The sequence below is a fragment of the Dreissena polymorpha genome, chromosome 8 (genome assembly GCF_020536995.1).
Source record: "Dreissena polymorpha isolate Duluth1 chromosome 8, UMN_Dpol_1.0, whole genome shotgun sequence".
NCBI lineage: Eukaryota > Metazoa > Mollusca > Bivalvia > Myida > Dreissenidae > Dreissena > Dreissena polymorpha.
Window position 1 is genome coordinate 16,249,160 of NC_068362.1, and position 21,234 is coordinate 16,270,393.

The window sequence follows — 21,234 nt, forward strand, 5'->3', positions numbered from 1 at the left end:
CAAAAGACAGTACGGCGCCGTTCCTAGTTACACTTTTTGCGAAATAAAATGTACACAATACAATACATGGTCATGAAAGTTCAAAGTGAAAACAATACCCGTTTACAATTTTATGCGGCAACACTTTAATTTTAGTACATGCATATTTCACCATGTCATTTAACGCTTTAAATATAAATAATTGTTTAAGAGGGTAACTCATTTAACAGTATTCTAAGACTTCTTTGAAAAGCTATAGTTTGTATAAGATATATATCCTATGGTGTTTAATCTTGTTTTTTGTTACTACATGAAAATATAAAACACATAAAAAATATACATTCTGGATTTTGTTGGTTTAATTATTCAACAATAAATCTCAAAACTAAACATACAATGTTTGTGTGTAACAAAGCTTGTTATTAAGTCAATATACAGATATATTTGTGCCCTTTTTATGGATGTCGCGCGCTAAAGTGCCCTTTTTTGAAACTTTGCACCATTCCCCTTTTCCTTCCTGTATAAAACACTAAATGCGAATGACTGTCCAACCGAAGTGTGTACGTTTGTAATGTATTTTCGTGGTAATCAGATCGATTCTAGGAAATGTTGTTGCAAGTTTGTTTTTTGATGACCGCTTTACGGTAGACTTATGCGAACATGCATCGATTTATTCATTTAGTATGAAGTCTTCTGCGTTGTTTGATACCAGAAATGTGCAAATCGGTTAAACATTGATGGAGTAGTGAGCTTCAGAAATTGCTGGTATGCCGAAATCAGCCATTCAAGGGTCTAAGTCACATACCTTGTTTAGTCCATATAAACGGACTCCCAGAGCCTTTGATATTTTTTGCTATGGCGGCTCTGGTAGTCCATATGCACCCCTTCTTATACATGGGTACAGTTCAGCGCACGGAATCCGTGCGCTTCACTAAACAGACGTTGTTCGAGACAAATTGAGGAAAATAATGAAAAAACTTCATAAACATGTTAAATTTACCTGAATGGCAACCTACAGATGTTATCCTTTGCATGCACCCTATAAAAACACGACGATGTTTCAACACTCTAATCTCGCTGACATTTTTATGTTTAAATTTGAAACAGTGTATTCCATATCGAATACCACATCGTTATCAACTTTATAGGCTGGAGCACATAACCTGACATGCAAAATATTGGTGTACTGCGACCTAACCAATATTGGGTCAATTTTCCAATATGGCGGAAACAGCGTACAAAACAAATCCAAAGTCACTAAAAATCAATTATTTTTTGCTTTATTGGTACAATTTGGATGAGTTTGTGATTTAAATAGGTAAACTTTAATAAGTAGTTGCAGTTTCAGTGTTTCTTAACCCTTGCATTGTTGATAACATTTTGCACCCATGGACAAGAGAGAGCGCATAGCAACTCTAAGTGGCCCATTGGGCTATAAAGCTTAGAGTTGAATTATTGCAACTAATACCTTGTTATATATATATAAGTTTAAAAAAAAAAAAAAAAAAACTTTTTTTATCATGTTATTTTTTATTACTAATGGACAATTATGAGAGTTTAGGAGGGGGGTAGCAGCTTGGGGAGGGGCGTTGTAGTAGTTAATGCCGAGTGCCTGTGCGTAGACAGGGGTGTGATTGAGGCAAAGTCAGAGGGGAGGAAAATTCTGTCGACTAATTTTGACTACGCGAATGGCGCGCATAACGCAATGACAAACCTGAATAGACATTAAAATAAACAGCTTCTTGAACTTCATAACAATATTTCTTTATAAAAAACTGTTAAACTTCACATTTAACATACTGAGGATGCAAAGTAAACAGTTAAGTATTATTTGTGATCAATAGCAGCAGTTTTTCAATGTATTGAATTACAGTTAATGGACTAAATATAAACAAACACACTTGAGTGTTCTTCTTGTGTTAATGATGTATTAACTGAGTTAAATTAATATATTTAATTTGTTTACCTTTCAATATCTTACATTTCACATCTTCACTCAGTTCAACGCTATTTAAGTTAACTGAACATCGTGACAAACATAATAAAGCAGAATATGCATATGAATTTGATTATACACAGACCCACAGACATATAAATCAAATCATGTTTGTCTATTTCCATGTTCGAACGATATTCTTCTAAATTGTTTTACTTCGGGAGTAGACTGAACTCCAATTTGCAAACACTGGTTTCCGTGACACAAATTCAGTGGGTACATTTCTTAACAAAATATGTGTTGCTTGCATCTAAAACGTATTCTTTATTTTTACAAACACATTTCATTATTCCTATCAGACTAGGTGATGTCCGTCGTTTATTCGATTGCTATTTGTCATTTCAATAATCTTAATTTTCTCTTCACAACGGCGCCATTTGCAAACAAATCAGCTGAGCGCATTTAAACGAGAGCGCCGATGGCGTTAAAAGCATAGGTGCAAGATACAGGAAAGAATGGCGTCACGTGGTATAATGTAGTTCGATATCGCCATCCGCGAATTTCTCAAATCAATAATTTCAAACAATTACCGACTATTTAAATAGATAATCTTTCCATTTACATCAGTGTTTGAAACGCTTATGAACAATAATTACCCAAGCCTTTCAAAATTTAAGCACGGACAGATCTGTATCGAACTATTCTTTTCACAAATGAAAATAGACGCTACCCTATTCGTCTGCGTCTCGAATTTGTCGTAAAACTTGTGGTAAGCGTTAGATGCAGACGTGCACAACAGATTGAGTTATGAATACAGATTTCTGAATGCAGATTTTTATAGAAACTCCTCACAGCAGTTACTTCCCTTGCTTCGCCCGGTCAGTAACTTCTAGTATAAGGGAGGCCACTGCGTAGGAGATTGAGATTTATAGTGCAGATAGAATTGTTTTACGAACGAAATTTGTTTTAGGTTATAAGAAGATTTTTTAACATAAAACGGTCTTAGAAAAATTCACTAAAAACGGTGTCAGCAATATTCTTGGAAGAAAACGTTAGAAAAACGTTTCCAAAAAAAAAATTGTAAGAATGACCATATACTAAATTAAATAGATATTTCGTCTGATTTTTGATCAGGTAAGGCTTCATAAAGGGTAACCGACCGATGTGGATTTTCAAAATGTGGTATATACCATAAGCATAGGTGCGTAACAATTTTAATTGGAAGATTGGGAAACGACAGCCAATTATATCGCTCGTTTTAAAAATGCTTAGGCAGAATCTACCAGTGTAAAATGCGGAGAGATTTTGCAGGCTGCGGATATTTCGGACCGCTTATGAAATACGTCCGCGGACTCGGTGGTAGCCCCTCTCCCCCACATTTTTTAAAACGAATTTACGCGAATCTCAGAAGTGACCTCCGGGACAAACCGATCCGCGGAAATCCGCGGATCCGCGGAAAAATCACACCCCTGGTAGATCTACGTCTCTGAAAAAACATTTTCTAACAAGATTTATGTTCTCGTTTACAATCGATACACTCGATTATCATCGCATGACGTCACACAAGGGAGATAATTAAAAACCGGCAATAACTGAAAGAGTCTATTGGTCACATAACCCCAAACCAGAACTCCTGTTTTTAGGGTTACAGTTGCAGTCAGTTTGATACTTAGCACACATTGTTGAGTGCATGTTGCCTAGGATTTGTAAAATACATTGCAAATGGTTAGTTTTGGTATCAACTTGAAGGTATATTTGTAAGCAATAAGAAAATAAGCCATTTTTGTGCTCTACTTTTTGTGTTGATGGTTCCCAGCTTGAAAGTAGGTCATACTATTTGAGCCCAAAATGGTTGTCTGCACAACTGTCAAAACCGGTTTGCCTATTCTAAGGGAAATATTTTGAGTTAGCGCATATAGAATTTAATGACATGCATTTTTTTTCAAAAGATTATGCATTTATCTTTCCAATGATGTATGATGATATAGTGGGTATGCGCTTGATCACGGTAAAAATTGATATCGAACTTCAACTATTTTATATCTGGATCTGGATATGTACGTCGAAGGACCTTTCGGTGTAGGCGCAACGGAAGAGAGGGTGGTTTAGTCCCACTGTAGGACAGTTGACCTGAATATGTCAACTGTGTCCGCGCGAACAACACTTTCTTCAAGATTGTTCCACTCTATTAATGTCTTAGGGAAAAATGAGTTTTTATATAGTTGGGTTTTGCACTGGATTGGTGTGAAACACTTAGAGTTTTTAACTGAATATTGCTCAACGATATTGTTTACTTTGAGGTCTTTGAGATGTTTAGGGGTAATTCTACGCTTTGATTGCCGGACTGGGGTAAGGAAGTCTTGGCTAGGCATTGCTGGCACCAGCCCCTCAACCACCTTGAAGAAGAAGATAAGTCTATTGGCCTTCCTTCTTTTCTGGAGAGATGGGATCTTCATACTCTTCAGCATGTTTGTCACGTAGCCTGGTGTTTTGGTGTAGTAGTCGCCGGTTATGAACCTTGCCGATTGTTTTTGGATCTTTTCAATTTTATCGATGTCTTTTTGATGGAGTGGATCCCAGACAATGGAGCTATATTCTAGAGTAGTTCTAATTAAGGCGAAGTATGCTGTTTTACGGCAGGATTCGGGGCAGTGTTTCAGGTTGCGTCTTAGGAAGCCAAGTGTAGAGTTTGCTTTTTTGGTGATCTTATTTATGTGTGAGCTCCAAGTTAGGTCTTCTGATATTGTCACTCCGAGGTATGGGTTTTCTGGGACTTGTTGAAGGATGTGGTTTTCGAGTTGGTAAAATTTTGAGGTTTTCTGGTTTATGGTTAGGATGTAGCATTTTTTGGCGTTGAATCGCATGCCCCATGTGTTAGCCCAGGTTTCTAGTTTGTTCAGGTCTTGTTGTAAAATTTCATGGTCATGGCGACTTCTGATGGGTCGATAAAGTAAGCAGTCGTCTGCAAATAGGCGGACTGATGACTTAACTGAATCGGGTAGGTCATTTATGTGGCAGAGGAAAAGCAGAGGGCCAAGGACTGTGCCCTGTGGAACACCGGAGTCGACAGTTACCGGGTTTGATTTCTCTCCCTCCACAACAACATTCATGCTCCTGTCTGTAAGGAAGTCCTCGAGCCAGTGATTTATGCTACCAGTGACGCCATACTGCTTCAGTTTATGCAGGAGCTTTTTATGTGGAACCGTATCGAAGGCCTTGCTGAAATCCTGGGAGCCGTTTCATTAATGGTTGCAGCGCAGTTGCAGTTGCAAGTTGCAAGTTTTTCACATCGATTTGCAACTCTCGAATAAGTGCGTTTCATTAATGCAGTTGCAACTTTTATTAGGTTAAACACAACCTATTCATACAATCGTGACGTCATTTGCGCGCGCGAGCGTCAGACAAACTAAAAAAAACATGGCGGCTCGTAGTTCGAATTGGACCAAAGAAGAAACAGAAATTCTTGTAGACGGCTATGTTGCAAACCGAGAGGTGCTGTTCGGAAAATTTTCGAGTACGATTACAAACGAAGAGAAGGAGAAAACGTGTTGTGCCATTTTAGAATCGTAAGTATTGTTTTATGCGAGTTTGTTCATTTGACAGCTGTCAACTGGTTTAGTTGACAGCTGTCAACTATCCACTCGGTGATTCTGTATTCGAAGTTTGTTATTTGTTCAGGGGATGTGTGCAGCTTGGATTGCATCGGGTACCGTAAATAGCATCTGATTGTACTTTTAACTTGTTTTGAATAATAAATGTTACCTCCCAAGTTATTCAAAAACTAGATATAGAGATTGTACAGTCACACCAATAGGGGGTCACTATCGTGTATTTCATGAACAAGTATAATCAAATCAAAAATAATTGTTGCATAGTGTGTCCCTTGGATAAATGTACAATATTACAAATTTGTGAAAAGATGCTCCAACTGTTGATCTGACAGGGGAGATAATGCTGTAAACAGTGATCCTTTATTGGCGATAGTGATTTATATGAGCTGACATGTATAATTGTTTTGTTCATCTAGTATTAATGCTGTGGGATGCCATGGGAGGTCCATTGAAGACCTTAAAAGTAAATGGAAACAACTTAAGGTAAATTAAAGTAGTATTTTAGTAGTAATATTGAAGTTCAATAATACATTATGAGGATGAATACTGCTTTATTTTAATTTTGCAAAATGCCTTATTGTGAGGTGTTAGATGTTGTTTAAATACAAGAAAAAAGTAATGATAATGGTAATGATGATATAAAGTTATGCATACACAATTTTACTTTTTTGGGGTACTGAACCTTGCGTACAGTATAAAATTCCCCTGAATACTGTGTGCCAAACATGGTTTCACCCTCATGTAGATACTCAAAATGACTTGTGTGTCACTAAACAATTACCCAAGTTATGAATTATTCTTTTAGTAAATATCACTATTCAACATTTGCTCATTACTCATATCACTTTTATTAATAACTCTTTTTTCTCAGTGCCGGACTGTTGCAAAGGCACGAAAAAACCATAAAGAAGTACAGAAGACAGGTGGTGGGGAGCCAGTAAAGGGACTCAATACTGTTCAAGAAAAGGTTTGCAAGTTTTATAAAATTTAAATAAAAAATGTGCTGAAGTTTAAGTTTTGTTCAAGCATACTGAAGCAAAATTAAGTCTAAATCTTTGTTAATACAAACAATAAACTGCACAATGATTTATAGAGATGAACCAGATACTCCTGTTATTCATAAGACACATGATGAATGTATTATATAAAGAATACTCAAACAAATTAGCATGCTACTCTGATAAAACTGTTGTCATGTTCTCTAAGACAAGTAATTAATAATACACTTTTTATGCCCCCCATAGGGTGGCATATAGCAATTTAACTGTATGTCTGTCCGTCCGTCAGTCCGTCTGAAAACTTTATCATTGGCCATAACTCGTGCAATATTGACGATAGCAACTTGATATTTGGCATGCATGTGTATATCTCATGGAGCAGCACATTTAGAGTGGTGAAAGGTCAAGGTCATCCTTCAAGGTCAAAAGTAAAAAAATACAATCCAAGGGAAGTATTAAGCCTTAAAAGGGAGATAATTTCTAAACCTGCCAAATGATATATTGAAATTTTATTACAAAGCCGCGCAATAGGGGGCATAGTGTTTCTGACAAACACATCTCTTGTTTTAAATAGTTTCATATTTTATCGAAAAGGATTGAAATTTTATCAATTTTTTACATACCAGTATTTACATAATGTAATGTTTGAAACATGTATTACCCGACCATTGTTTGCTTTATCTTTTGTAATAAACATTTGTTGGAATTTATTTTGTAACAGGTACTATTTTTTAACAGGTACTCTCCTGTGTTCCAAAGGTGGTCCTGGATGGGCTGAAAGGGAATGACACCGGACCAATAGGTACACATTTTGTTTTGTTTACTGTATATTTTTATCACTGCAGTAAACAGCAATATTGCAATTTAAACAATTAAGTTGCATCAGTTGGTAGAGCACAATTCTTAGTTAAATTCAGACAATTGCAATTTTCACTATCAACAACATGTAAAGCCACTCACATCTGATTAAACTAGAGCTTTGTCACAGACTTGACGAATACCCCTACATGCCGCATTGACACAGACTATTTTGCATGTTGTCTTAAAAAAAAGCAGATGCCATGTTCAATGTTTAAAACGCACTAAGTGACCCCATGTCCTAGTTTGTGACCCAGCATGGCCCATGTTCGAACTTGTCCTACACATGAATTAGAGAGCGGACGACTTGTTCAATGTTTAAAACGCACTAAGTTACCCTAGTTTTTGACCCGGCATGATCCATATTCGAACTTGACCTAGACATCATCTAGATACAACGTATGACCAATTTTTTGACAGACCGACAGACAAGCTCACTCCTATATACCCCCCTAAACTTCGTTTGCGTGGGTATAATAAATGCAGTTGATGGCTACTAGCTTACATATGTGCAGTTAGTTTGGTATTCCAGATTAGGAATTATAAGCTGGTTGTATTTTACTGCCATAATAAGACCTTAATTTTTACTTTTATCATCAATTCCATATTGCAGTAAATCCTGAAAATGACAGATTTACAGCTTCACAAACTGATCTCGAGTCACAAGCTGTTGCAGATGAAGGTATTGATCAGCGTATTTCTTTTTGTTATGTTTTTAGATTTAAGTTACATGTTAATAACTTCCCATCAAGTATTTCATCAATATCTCATGTGAAAGAAATATTTAGAAATATGGAGATAACATTCATTTTATTAATTGTTTGGCCCTTTTCTTGTTTTCCTTTTGCGGTCATATTTTTTTTATTTTTGACTTTTTATACCTATTAAGCAAAAAAGCTCTGTCGGTTAAGGCGCTATCTAATGTTATTAATCATATTACCACATATGTGCCCACCAACAGCCCCCATTTACAAATGTATACAGGTTCTTTTGGGAATAATAGGTCAATTACCTCACTAAGTACTTGTTGAAATAGAGACTGTCTGTCATACAATTAAATGCTCAGAAATGTCGTTGAATGTGACAATTGTCACATAGGATTGATTGCATATTATCATGAAACAAAGTATAACTTCTTATTGCTATGTCTTCAAATGTTTAAGTTAAAACAATGATGTTCATACAAATGCTTCTTTGTTTCATAGAGGTAGTATCCAAACCAAAGAAAAAAAAGCAGAAGACCAGTGTTGAATGTAAGTACCTTTTTTTTATTTTTTTATTTACATAGATCAATAGAATCATCAATTAAGCCAGTACAATAAACAAAAACAACCAAAAAAAAGAAACAATTATGTTACAATATTACATAGAACATAATTAAGTATAAATAAAGGGATAAGATTTTGATAACCAATACAAATGTATGCATTGTAATACATAAACTTGTGAATTCATCATACATGGTGCAAATTGTATGAACACCCTGTTAATAAAATTATTACATTTTACATTGAAAAATTATAAATTGGAAATCAAATTATGTCAATAGATATTAAATCTAAACTCTGTGCTCAAATTTGAATTTGTTTTACATCTCTATTTTCAGCATGCCAATGCTCTGCAGAACTGCTTGAAATTCAAAAGAAACTTCTTGAAGAGGCTGTGAGAAGTAATGCATTGAATCAGGAGAGAAACCTCTTCCTTGAAAAAATGAGTTCCAGTCTTTCAGTTCTTGCTACAAAGCAGTATTCGGATAATTTGATGTTTGAATTGTAAGCTTGTAATGAATTTTTTGCATGTGTTCTCAAGTATGTGACATAATGTCACACAGTGTGACATAATGTCACATACTAGAGAACACATGCACAAAATGCCTTATTAAGCCTATATATATGTTATTTTCTGATCCAAATAAATTAAATTTCTTCAGCTCTCTCCTGCTTCAATGCATTACTGCTTGGAAGATTAATTGATTATCTAAATAATTAATTAATTGGTCAAATAAATTATCAGTTGTGTTATCCAATATTGTGTTGCGATGTATTGTTCATTTCGTCATGTTTAACATTTTTAATAATGTGTCTTAAGTTATGTAACTGTACATGCTTTAATAATGTGTCTTAAGTTATGTAACTGTACGTGCTTTAATAATGTGTCTTAAGTTATGTAACTGTATTGGACGTTTATAAGAGAAATATGTTTCGTAATAACATGATTAACAAAAATAACTGTCTTAAACTCTCATTATATATGAAATGTGCAAAGTTTGTTTACTTGATCAAATCTTACTATGTTGTTTGCGTATTGATTATAAATTTAAATTGATTGTATTTGTAAACTGCACTCTTATTGTAAACCCAAAAGTTGTTATTTAACAACAAAAGCAAATGATCCATAATTGGGTTTTGTCCTTAACTCTCATTACATAATTTATGAAATGTGCAATGTTTGTCCACTTGATCAAATCTTACTCTGTTGTGTGCATAGTGATCATAAATGTAATTTAATAATAATTGCAAACTGCACTCTGATTGTAAATCCAAACTTTGTTATTTAACAACACTAGCAAATGAAACATAGTGTGATTTTGTATTTAACTATCAATACATAATTATGAAATGTGCAAAGTTTGTTTACTTGATCAAATCTTACTATGTTGTGTGCATATTGATCATAAATTTGAATCGATAATTTGTGTAATCTGCACTCTGATTGTAAATCCAAAGTTGAAACTTTGTTATTTAATAACACTAGCAAATAATTCATAATTGGGTTTTGTCTTTAACTCTCATTATGTATGAAATGTTTCCATTTTTTTTTACTTCATCAAATCTGACTATGTTGTGTGCATATTGATAATAAATTTTAATTGATTGTTTTGTAAAATGATACATAATCGGCTTATCTTGTTTGAACTTGTAACCATAGATAAATTGCTATGGTCAATCAAAACCTTTCTTTGTTCAATACACACTTATTTTTGTGTTGTACATAAAGAATATTTAAGCCCAGTCGATGAAGTAAAAAAGGTTGAAGGATGTATGATATTAATTCAAATTGTGTAATGAATTTAATGATATGGTGAAAACACATTACATATGGTAGATTAATATATGAATGTGCATTACTTAGTAAATTTTGTAAGTATATGTATTATGGAATGAATAAAATAATTTCAACTATGTGCTTTAATAATGTGTCTTTAGTTATATTACTGTATGTTTTTAATGTGTATTAGTTTATGTAACTGTATGTGCTATTGTGTTATTATGTACATGTTTAGTTTATAAGTCGGCTTAAAAAGCTTTCAGAGCTTGTGTTAAAATGTTTAAATACCCGACTTGATTAATAAATATTACTTGAATTGAGCTGTTTTATGTTCAATGCATGAGAATTACCCCCTCCCATTATTCACTGGCCAAAGATTATTTGTATGCTCCCCCAAATTTGACAGTTCATTTATAACCAGTTTCATGTCTAGGATCCCATGATTAATCCTAAATTGGAAGTACAATGTATAGTGGTACATTTGCATGTAAGAAGTAACACTTCTTTTGTCCACCTCATTTCTTATGTAGACTGCGGGATAATACAGCGGTTCATATGTTTGAATAATTGTTTGCAGTGTAAATAAGAACAAAAGCTGTTGTTGTTGTTTTTGTCAAAATCTTGTATTTCATACAATAATTTATTTTTTATTCACTAAAAACAACACAGCTTCATTTTAAACAAGAGTGCCAAACTGTCACAAGAAACGCCCGTTTATAGGTCTTGGAAAACCATGCTAAATGCTAGCAATGCACTTAGTAACGTAGTGACCTAGTTTCTAACCCGGCATGACCCATATTTGCACTTGACCTACATAACATTTAGACACAACTTTTGACTAAATTTGGTGAAGATCAGTTGACACCATGCTTAATCCTTGAAATGCACTAAGTGACCCTGTGACCTAGTTTTTGACCCGGCATGACCCATATTCGAACATGACCTAGATATGGTCTCGATACAACTTTTGACCAAATTTAGTGAAGATTGGATAAAAAATACTTAAATAAGAGAGCGGACACCATGCTAAATCCTTGAAATGCACTAAGTGACCCCATGACCTAGTTTTTGACCCGGTATGACCCATATTCGAACAAGACCTAAATATAGTCTAGATACAACTTCTGACCGAATTTAGTGAAGATATGATGAAAACTACTTAGAGAGCTGACACCATGCTAAATCCTTGAAATGCACTAAATGACCCCATGACAATAATGATGATGATGACCCCATGACCTAGTTTTTGACCCGGGATGACCCGTATTCAAACTTGACCTAGATATTGTCTAGATACAACTTGTGACCAAGTTTGGTGAAGAGCGGATGAAAACTATTTAATTAAAGGGTGAAACTGTTATACGCCCCTTTTTGAAAATGGGTGTATAAAAACAGGTACTATGATGTCTAACTTGCAAAAATAATGCATGATTTAATTTGTTGACAAAGTTACATGAAGATTGGGCATCAAATGTGACTTCTACAGTGTTCACAAGGTTTTTCTTTTTTTTGACCTAGTGACCTAGTTTTTGACCCAGTACGACCCAGTTTCGAACTCAGTCGAGGTATCAATGGGACAAATGTTCTGACCAAATTTCATGAGGATCAGACAATAAATGTGGCCTCTAGAGTGTTCACAAGGCAAATGTTGACGACGCACCACACACAACGGACAAAAGGCGATCACAAAAGCTCACCATGAGCACGTTGTGCTCAGGTGAGCTTAAAACAAACACAAAAATGGCAAATATTTACAAATGAGAAATGGTTCATATGTGACAAATATCCATGCCATACAGCAAGCTGTAAGTGACCTATGCATGGATCTCTCTCACATATGAACCACCGTCTAAAATCAATGCACACATAAAATGTGGCTTCAGAAACAAAATGTACAGAATAACACATATATTATATATACATGGTCCATATGTGAGAGATATTCATGCCATACAGCAAGCTGTAAGTGACCTGTGCCTGGATATCTCTCCCATTTGAACCATCATGTCCAATTAATCCACAAAAGAACACACACAAAAATGGCAAATATTTACAAATGAGACATGGTTCATATGTGACAGATATCCATGCCATACAGCAAGCTGTAAGTGACCTATGCATGGATATCTCTCACATATGAACCAACAAGTCCAATCAATCAACAAACTAAAACACACAAACATGACAAATATTTATAAATAAGACATGGTTAATATGTGGGAGATATCCAGGCCATACAGCAAGCTGTAAGTGACCTATGCCTGGATATCTCTCACATGTGAACCATCATATCCAATCAATCAACGTATTTCTACAAATTGATTGCGCACAGCCTGACCACCAAGGTTGTTGTCAGGTGCGTCCACTTCCTGATCATGATCCTCCTCCAAATCAAGTTCTGGTGGATCTGGAAGACCGTTCTGCAAGCACAGGTTGTGCAAGCGACAACATGCCATGAATACGCTTGCACATTTTTGTGGCTTGAATGGTAACACACCACCAGTCTTGTGAAGGCATCTGTTATAAAATATTCAATTCATTGTTTATTTAAAGGTGAAAAAACACGTGGGTCTTGCACTGCCTGATAATTGAGAACAATTACGTCAGGACATTTTAAGAATCCTTTTTAGTATGGAAGAATCCTTACTAGATGAGACATATTTAGAGATACATAACTTTGCATGCATCATCACCTTATAAAAGTTAGTTAGTGTTGCAATTATGAAAGCAATAGCTTTAATACTTCAGGAATAAAGTGAACCTCAACACAAAACTTAAACAAATTTTTCAATTTTCTAAGTATAAAATTTCTTACAAAATGCTTGATACAGTTGTCTACTCTCTTTATAGATTGGGGTCATGTTGGTAAAGAAGTATACAAATATAAAAGCAATATGTCAAGGGACATAGAACATATTAGAGGTGGTACGCAAACTTCAAACATAGATTTATCAATAATATTCATATTATATGTGAAAAAGGGGCAATAATTGTCACAAAATGCTTGATACAGTTGCCTGATCTTGTTTATAGTAAAGGGACATGAGGTGGTACGCAAACTTTAACATTCCAATGCTCACGCAGACGTCTACGCCTGGTTCTATAGCTCCAATATATATATTTCATATATGACAGTTGAGCTAAAAAGCATCTTTCCAATAAACATGGGCCATTTCCTTAGCAACTAGGTTTGTTGGTGTTGGATGTGAAGCATCCCCAGATGATTGAGAACAACTATGGCAAGTTTCATGGCTCTTGCTCATAAAAGTCCTATTTAAATGGAGGAAAAGCTCTATGCTAACATTAAAAAGATTTTTTTCAATATACAAAGCGCCATAACTTCCTTATTAACAGATGGTGTACAATCCCATTTGGTGTGCATCATCCTCTTATCCATATTTATACTCATACCAGATCAGTATATCATGGTTAACAGACTATGACCTTAGAGTGCAACATTTACTAGCTAAAATGGTTGGATTTACAAAGGTGTAAATAATAATTAAATACTTCAGTGTACCTGAATCTTGACTTGAGTAGACCAAAGGTTCTCTCTATGCACAATCGACCTTGCCTATGCCGTCTATTATACAGGTGTTCTTGCTCATTACGGGGGGCGGGGATGGGTGTAAGCAGATACCTCTTGAGAGCATACCCGCTGTCCCCAAGAAGTATCATCCCATCATGGTTATCAAGGTAGTCCTGTGAATAATTTGGTAAAAAATTCATCCCATGAATATAGAGAGACATAAATACCGAGAAACATACAAGGAAACAGTCCAAACAGCTTCTTATGGACAAAGTATGACTGAAATACAGAAAATGAATAAACAATGTCTGTCTGACTAAGGCAGCCTGCAGGGATGGAAATTAGTGGTTGCGCGTGAGCCCAGGGCCAGTACATGTTGGCCTGGGCAACTCAAATTCAAAAGTTGGTAGTTCGGCTCAGAGTTCAGTGCAATTAAACATTTAATGAAATTGGCGACTGTTAGTTAATCATTAGTTTAATAATATTCAATTATCAAAGCTAATGAAATGATTTTACTGGGACTTATATAAGGACATAATACTGTCAGACATATAAACACAGAAAGTTTGTCAATTAAACAATTCTGTTGTTGAGTTATCTTTTAATTATGTGTATTTTAAAGAGTCTAATTGTAGACACATGACACTACATGTACACTGTACTGGGCTCGTTACTCTTTATCTGGGCAACAAAAACACTAAATATGGTTGCCCATGTGGGCATCAAACTGTAAACTGTTAGTTTCTATCCCTACCTGCCAGGGATAATCACTCAAAAGAGAAGTTTATTCATACATATTAATTGGCTTCGAAAAGAAATTAATCATAATACCATCATGTACAATATATTAATTACTATTCACTGGCATTTGTGAACAAATCTTTTTTAAGTGAAAATTTCTTCATAGTTTTTACCTTCAACCGGGAATTTTCAAATATTGCAGAATCATGGGTGGAACCTGGCCACCGAGCAACAACATCCAGGAATCTGTTAAATTGCGAAAACAATAATAACGAGAGCTACATGTACCATGAATTTATATATTCAATGAACAAATGGTTTTCAAATGTTCATGCTAGAAGGCAAAATATAATTGTAATCAAGCAAAATCAGATATTACTGACCGTAAATTAACTGACATTGGTAATTACACAGTCAATATGATTGTGATTTTTCATGTTTAACACACCGAAACGAAACGAAGTGACATGTGTCAGAAAATGTCAAGTAACCTTATTTATTTTATGCTTTCCAGTGATTTATAGAGAAATATCAGTGAAATAAAAGTGATATGACACTGTTTCAAACAGTGAAAAAATACAATGAAAAATATCGATGCTGAGTACCGCTTTTATTTATATTTAGCAACTGAATATTATAAAATAGTATGAAGGCGGGGACATCTAATGCCTCTGAAATATTTAAGGGATATAAACTTGCATTGATTAAATAGTTATTTTAACATGATAACCTTGTCAGTTCATTTGAAATTAGGATTTTTAATGCCCTTGTCCTTTTAAGAAAATGAAACCTTACAAAATATCTTAATTCAGGTCTGGTGAGGAGACCGCCTGACAATTAAGGGCATGAAACCCTTTTCTGCACACGTACACCTCTTCATTCTCTGTTGGTGCCACTATTGGTACCAAAGTGCCATCAATAGCACCTACAATATTTGGCAGTGAGCACTTTCTGTAAAATTCGCGTTTCGTCTGAAGCAAACTCTGAGGCTGCGTGGGAAATCTGGAATTGTAAAATGTTAAGACTTGTTTAATCAATTAAAATATGTATTTGAAAATAAAAAGTAATAAAAATGAATTTTTGAAAATTAAAATTTATTCAATACAATTATATAATTGTCTTTAATCACAATGTGGCAAAATCAAGCATAAGTTTCCTGCAAAATTACCTTTAGAGCATTATATAGAGGATATTTGTTGGATTCTGTGGATTATCGATTTTAATTCACAAGTGATCATAGAAAATTATATTTTCACGAGTGGCGCAGCCACAAGTGAAGATATATATGTGCTACCTTATACATTGAATTAAATGCCATTTTAGCAGTGATTTACCCCGTAGTAAGGCCACGACTTTTATATTTCTTGGTTTACAAAACCGCCGACCCTAATTTTTGGAAAATGGGAAAAAAAATAAAATCGGAAAATCGTCTTTTTTAAAAATATTTTATTCCCGACCGCACTGCAAAACGAGCGAAACGATTAAAAAACACGATCCGGTTTGAGTACGGTTGCGAATAAAATCAAGTAAGTACAATCAACGATTGGTTCACATATATTGCAGAGATCGGGATGTTTTTCAATGTGACACATTATGTACCAGTCCTTTTATGGGCACTTGTCAAAATTTATTTCGGGTAAAAATTACAGACAATAAGAAAATCAGCGTCAGTAAAATGTCGACCCCATCAAAATTTATTTCCGAGTCTGTGACGCAACTATATTGTTTAACATGTTAATTATATTAAACAAACCCGATATTATAGTAGATAAAAAAGTATTTGGTAATTAGTATAAATAATCCAATAAAACACTACCATTATTTACGATATATGTGTTTAGGAATTTTGTAAACACGTCCGCCATAGTTTATAGGAACTGTACAGAAAGTTTGGAAATCGGAACAAATCGGTATATCTCGGAAAATCATTGATAAATGTATTTGTCGTTTCAATGCTTAGGACCGAGTCATTTCGGCAAATCGGAACTCAACTTGCGTAAAACACTAGCTCAATTAACCGTTAAACTCCGCCTCCGTTCTCTGCAAAAGATTCGAAGGCGGAGCTATGCACGTGCTTTTTTAAATTGGAGGATTGCAATTGAGAAACCAACACACGATTGGTTCGGCATGTTGATTGCTAGACAAAGGAAGCCAATTTTTTCGGCGCGAAATTTGTCGCTTAATTGCTTCCGACAGAAAGCGGCTTTCCTTTGATGACGTCAAACTGTCAATTCACACAGACTGCACATTTTCGGAAGACTTTAACTGACTCCTTGTTTACAATTCCAGTAAAAAAACATTTGCTAACATTAAACTTTGGATTAAATTATCAAAATAAAGCAAAAGCGAAGTTGACAAATATGATTAAATTAATTCGCGTCAGTTCAAATAAGACGTTTTGCGTTGTAAATCAACGAGTTTTCATGACAACAACAACTTTGACAAACATTACCGCGACGACGCATGGATCGATCTACCTCGATTTTTTTTTCATGTACGATCTCATAAGTCGAGTAAGAGCAAACACATACCGGGTAATTTGTGTATGAGTAGTTTATCTTATATAAGATTTATGCAACGGGCATCGCATTGCGTAATGGTGCGCATCCAATTATGGAAATGAAGCGCAGTTTTTCGTTTTAATGAGAGAAGAACGCATGTCATGTAATGGAGTGTTTAAAATTGCCTGATGTTACAAAAGGTGCTGTTAGGACTCATTTCATTTAAAGATATAGATGTGTTTCATTGCATAATTTGATTTTTTGTCTCTGTGTTAAGGTTATAAAAGATATGTTGTCTTTGTTCTGATGTTATTAGTAATAACTTTTTTTTCCAATGTTTTTTTTTTTTTTTCGACCGCCCGATGGACCATTTTCAAAATAATTTTTGTAAACCAATAAAAAAAAAAGTCGTGGCCTAAAGGAGCTTGAGAAAAAAAGTAATTAAAAGTAACATCGCGTAATATCCTCATCTAACTACCACATGCAATTATTACACTAATTTACAGTCTAGCTTACATGTAGCTCACTTAATACTACTAAGTACAACTATTAACAATATTGTTATAATATTATAGTATAAGATTTACATACAGAATATATACTATCAATTATTTTGAATTAAATTAAATGTAATCAACATAAACACGAAAGTTTGTCAGACACATCATCCAATGAGGTGCAAGATTTGACAAGCATTTTCACAATCTGACAGACATTATCAAGGCACAATTTAATTTGTATTTATTTTCACATTCCTTGTCATCCATTGTCTGAAAGTGGCAAAATTCATGCCATACATATGTTGTCAGAGTTATAAAACATATATAGGGCAATCAGACATAGATTGGTGTACATGTTGTAGTTAATTAAACGATCAAACAAGTATAATGTAAATCACCAAATAGCAATTAAACTCTATTTCTTACCATATATTGTCAATATTTGCATTTATACTATTGACAACTCGGCCAATTACTCTGCAAACTGTGCTTCTGCTTACACCATGAGTGTCTGCGACTTCACTGTAAAACGCCCCTTTGGCTAAGTATCTCAGACTCAACAGCAGCTGAAATTGTAAACAATATTGCCAAAGACACATCATAAAGAAAATTAAAAAAACCAAAAAACAAAAGAATGAGTCATCATTCAGAATTAGTAAGTACTGATAGAATGCACATTGTCAAAACCAATATATGTGTTTCTGGGAAAAACATGTCAGGTTTTTTTTGGTACTGAACAGTTTTCGTCGACCAACAGTTTTATATACTTAAGTAATTTAAATTTGATAACTGCGTCGAATAATCAATTTCTAAAATAGAATCGATAAATTAAATAGGAAAGAAAACTTCCTTTGCTTGATCCACACTGCATATTCTTCGAGATATGAATGAATACAGTCGATTTTCGGTCGAAACTATAAAATTCAATAACAATTAAAACCATTGCAATCTCTACACCGGAAGTTTATACCGGATGTTCATACATGTACAACATACGAAATTTCGGTCAGGTTATTCACTACTATAAAAGGAAAAAGATTGTTTAATAAATTTCCGAGCAAAAACTTGCCTGTGTGTCAGGAGGTATGGAGTGTCCTCCCTGAGTCCCGCGAGATAAATCCTGCCCAACTATTTCAATCAATTCTTGGGCCGTAGCGCGGTCAACCCGATACCTTGACACAAAGTCCATGTCTCGAACATTCACGAATTGAATGCGAGGACGGAATTGTCTCACATTTCGCCGATTCCGTCGCTGTAAGCGTACATAAGCTTCAATTTCGGCCATTTTACTACCGTCTGCACCACCTCACTGGCAGTTGCAAACGCGCTATACAAATTTGCAACCAGCAGATGCACGTTGCAACTGCAACTTTTTAATGAAACGGACACAAGGTTGCAAGTTGCAATTATTAGCAAAATTGCAACTGCAACTGCGCTGCAACCGTTAATGAAACGGCCCCCTGGATATATGTAATATAGAAGGAAATTAATTGCGCATGCGTAACCTATTCGCTTTCAGAATACATCTGAGACTGAACGCTGATCAGAATAAATCTGAACGCTGAAACTCCGGTCTGTAAAAACCATAACGAAAAATAAATACAATACTATTATGGTAATTACATTATTTACAAGTGTATATATACCCGTTGTTTGAAAAATATGAACTTAGATCGCAAAAATTACCTGTATTTTATTCGAAATCATAGACATGCAACGATCATTTTCTCAAAGGCAACCATTTTGGCATTTTGTATCGAATAAATTAGTTACAGTGGGATCGATGATCTGTACCATAGCTATTTCGTACCTATTAATTTTGGGGTATTTCGTTACTGTCGATTCTAATATTTTGAAGCATTGATTCGTCAAAGATATTATTGTCAATACTGTTGATGTACATTTACGTCCGGGAGTCAAGCGCATCCGGTAATCTTGCGCACTCCGCAGTTTGCGAATTTCGCAGACAACGAATGGTTTTCTTAAGTGATGAAAGATGGAATTTCACATTTTTAAGAATTAACGGATTTAAAATGTACGTATTCCATATGTCATGTTTGTTTTGACATCAAATCGGACAGTTCTTCACTGAATTAATCAGATATTTGTGTGTTAATAAGCACATAAACTTCTTATTTTCATAATAAATTTAGATATTAAGTTGTCAACATGACACAGATGAGGGGGTTGTCTATAACGAACGTCCGCGGCCCTCTCGTCGGAGCCAAGATTAGACGACATGATCGTAAAAATGTTATATTATAACTAGGAAAATTACATCAATAAATAAATAGATATAGTATTATGCTAACAAGCTCATATATCTGTAAAGGCCCGGTCACACCGCCAGAACTTTGCTTGAGCGTTCCTGTAGCGGTGAAAAACAATCATCACCGCTCGCTACCGTTCACGACCGTTAAACAGAAGTTGGCCACCGTTAAGGCAACGCCGTATACGCTCGGTCACCGCTGATGGTTCCTCCTACCGCTCAGAAAGTTTTGAGCTGTACAAAATATTGCGAGCGGTGAGGAGCGGGCAATTTTCCGCTCTGACAAAGTTCACCACCGTTCTACCAACGCACAGTCAAAGTTTGGCACCGCTAGACGCAAGTTCGTGGAGGTTTGGGTCCGCAAGGCCAACGCAGAAATCTTGAATGCTGGACAACCGCTGCTTCGCAAGCTTTTCCCGGGCGGTGATTAAACGTTGCACAAACTTTGGTCGAGCGGTTGTAAGCGTTTTTCAAACGGACACGGAATTGCTGGAACGGTGACGGGCGTTGAAGTAGCGATCCATTGCAGTGATGAACTTTGGTTTGGCGTTGGTATTGAGGTGTTGGAGCGGGACCAGAATTTGGCTATAAATACGGGGAGAAATGAGTCAGTAGTCCATTTAAAATCGAGCTACCGTTGAGTGCAGACCTCATTTTAATTTGCTCAGTTACAGTAAAAGTGTTCTACCATGGATGATGTGAGACTTGTTGTGATTGGTGCACTAGTCCAGCAGCAGAATCAGAACCTCCTCAGATTGCAACAAGCTGTTGACAGAAGGAGAAGAGAGAGAAGAAGGAGAGACAGAGTTGTGTGGGTTAGAAAGTGGATACTGAGAAGGCCTGAACATGGACTGTATAACAAGCTGACGGTGGAGCTGAGGAATGAGGATCCACGAGCCTTCCATCACTTTAGGAGGATGCCACCAGCCATGTTTAATGAAGTTGTTCAGAGGCTGACCCCCCGATTGACCAAACAAGACACCAATTATCGACCAAGCCTGGAACCTGGTCTCAAAGTGGCAATCACCCTACGGCACCTGGCCTCTGGTAACACCTACAGAAACATGCAATACGCCAGGGTGGTTCCCCACAAGACCATCAGGGTGGTAGTTAGAGAAGTGGTAAAGGTCATCATTGAGGAGTACACAGATGAATTGTTGTTTTGCCCAACAACTGAACAAGGATGGAGAGACCTGGCTGACAAATGGTACAAGAGATGGAAGTTTCCCCACACAGTTGGTGCCATTGATGGCAAGCACGTGGC

The 21,234-nt window shown here is 35.6% G+C and overlaps 1 protein-coding gene and 2 long non-coding RNA genes across 7 annotated transcripts in view; 1 reads left to right on the top strand and 2 right to left on the bottom strand.

Annotated features, from left to right (window-relative positions):
• LOC127841387 (kelch-like protein 3) overlaps positions 1-21,234 on the bottom strand; it is a 94,695-nt gene that overhangs the window by 53,290 nt on the left and 20,171 nt on the right. Inside the window, exon 1 of one of the 4 annotated variants that reach the window (XM_052370201.1) lies at positions 19,512-19,599. The exons of 2 other annotated variants lie outside the window; for them this stretch is intronic. Coding sequence is in view for 1 of the 2 variants with exons in the window: in XM_052370198.1 (XP_052226158.1) it covers positions 19,388-19,414 (27 nt within the window). In the remaining variant the exon portion in view is untranslated. Of the gene's footprint in view, positions 1-19,387; positions 19,454-19,511; positions 19,600-21,234 lie in introns of those variants that run through there. One more of the 4 variants, XM_052370198.1, reaches the window with a different exon arrangement.
• Positions 5,993-15,654, top strand: LOC127841390 (uncharacterized). Its single transcript, XR_008030958.1, has 4 exons — positions 5,993-6,009; positions 6,398-6,493; positions 7,263-7,326; positions 15,513-15,654. It is a non-coding gene; the product is annotated as an uncharacterized LOC127841390 (long non-coding RNA).
• LOC127841389 (uncharacterized) lies at positions 10,563-14,946 on the bottom strand. 2 transcript variants are annotated; one of them, XR_008030957.1, is made up of 4 exons: positions 14,874-14,946; positions 13,951-14,132; positions 12,544-12,947; positions 10,563-12,244 (listed from the first exon to the last, which is right to left on the bottom strand). It is a non-coding gene; the product is annotated as an uncharacterized LOC127841389 (long non-coding RNA). The 2 variants fall into 2 exon arrangements; XR_008030956.1 differs by having other exon boundaries at positions 10,564-12,401; positions 12,686-12,947.